Source organism: Empidonax traillii, unplaced genomic scaffold, assembly GCF_003031625.1.
Source record: "Empidonax traillii isolate 1590-97213 ecotype Southwest subspecies unplaced genomic scaffold, ASM303162v1 scaffold900:size397343, whole genome shotgun sequence".
Lineage (NCBI taxonomy): Eukaryota > Metazoa > Chordata > Aves > Passeriformes > Tyrannidae > Empidonax > Empidonax traillii.
The window spans coordinates 263,360-265,033 of NW_020956093.1; the positions used below are offsets into that span (position 1 = coordinate 263,360).

Sequence of the window (1,674 nt, forward strand, 5' to 3'; positions counted from 1 at the left end):
ATTTCCAGAGGGCAGGAGAGAGCAGTTGCCATAGGAAATCTGTCATTTCCCTGGAGTTTCAGATCTCAGTTGCAGCAATTCTGAAATTCACTGTGCCCCCAAGTACCAGAGTCCTGTGTCCCCTCTAGAAACAAAGTGACCTGATCAGAGATGACTGTGGTGGGAAGACCATCTTAATCTACTCTGTTAATCCCAGCTGGTCCTACCTGATTTGTCATCTCCTCTAAGAGACTTCTCCTGTGCACCAAGGACCCTGCTTGCCTTGGTGGGGTGTTTGGCAGGGACAAGAGGAGAAGCTCAATATAGTTGCAGGCTCTGTAAAGGACCCTTGAATGGTGGTTTTGGTTCATGTGATGGGGTTAATTCACTGAGCCTGAATGGGATTCTGTTGCTGCTTATCCTGCAAGAATATAAATAGGGTACTTCAGGGAACACTCTCTTTCAGGGCTCAGGGATCCCAACAATTCTACTGCCCTCTTATCTTAGAGGCAGCTTGCAGCAAAGGGCTGCCTTAGCAGCTGTTGGTGGCTGTCCCACTGTTGGTGGCTGGCTGTGGCACCACTTCTGCAGCCTGCCCGTAAATCATGAGAGGTTTTTGCTTTTTCTAGGTATCTCAAACGCAGACCAAGCCCTGGTGGAAGATCCAGCTCTTTGTATGGGAGCCAGTGCTTTTTGGAACATGGGATGGTGTCTTCACCTCCTGCATGATCAACATTTTTGGAGTGGTTCTTTTCCTGAGGACAGGATGGCTTGTGGTGAGTGACTTGGTTTGGATGTTTGAATAGACATTTTCCTTCACACCTCCTTACTTTATATATCCATCACCACCCAAGTGTTTTGGATTCTGGGCTTGTTGTAAACATTGCTTATGCCCTCTGCTATTTTGTAGCTTTGCAAGAAGTTCTGGTAAAATGTAAAGCTGAAGTGGTTTTTCTAAGTGGTTTCCTATTTTAGCTTTCAGAAAGAAAAAGAAAAACACAACAACCAGCCTTGACAACCAACAGGGACATCCTTGTGTTGTATTGTCAAGACAAAATAACCACTTTTCAGGTGAAGTGTATTGCCGTAGTTACAGCCACTCGGCCGTGTTTCTAACACCACTGGAGCAGGTCTCTTCTAAATGTGTCAGTGATGGAGTCCCTGATTTCTTGAACAGAGTCCTCAGTCAGTTGAAACTGTCATTACTATCAAAGAGAATTTCAGTTCTGGGTCAAGAATAATATCTCACTGAGGGTCAGAGCCTGGAAAAGTGTCTCTGCTCCCCTCCTGATGAAAAACGCTGTATTGTCCCTTAAAATTTCCTCTTAGAGGAAGGAAAGCTCCCCCAGGACTGGATAGGATTTGAGCTTCAGGCAGAGTTCATGTCACAGACATGGTGAACACCTTCCAAAAGGAGCAGGAAGACACTTGCACTCTGTATTGAAAATTACTTCTCTGGAGATGTTGAGGGGAGCCGCAGTCATCGTGTTGGAGAAGTCGGGATGATTTTCTACCTTCCTTTTCCTACTGATTTTATTTCCTTCACATCTTCTTTGAAAGTAAGTTATTGCTGGACCAAACACAGATAAAAATAAAGCCAGTAAATAAAAGACAAACCGAACCAGCTGGAAGTTAGCATGAAAGGGAAGGGAGGAGAAACCAGGGTTGGCAGAGAGCTCCCCTGGCAGAGGACAG

The 1,674-nt window shown here is 45.4% G+C and overlaps 1 protein-coding gene across 2 annotated transcripts in view; it reads left to right on the forward strand.

Moving 5' to 3' along the window:
* The window catches only part of SLC12A8 (solute carrier family 12 member 8), a 53,189-nt gene that overhangs the window by 5,629 nt on the left and 45,886 nt on the right, over positions 1–1,674 (forward strand). For both annotated transcript variants that reach the window (XR_003573376.1, XM_027902655.1), the window contains exon 3: positions 609–755. Coding sequence is in view for 1 of the 2 variants with exons in the window: in XM_027902655.1 (XP_027758456.1) it covers positions 609–755 (147 nt within the window). In the remaining variant the exon portion in view is untranslated. The remainder of the gene's footprint in view (positions 1–608; positions 756–1,674) is intronic.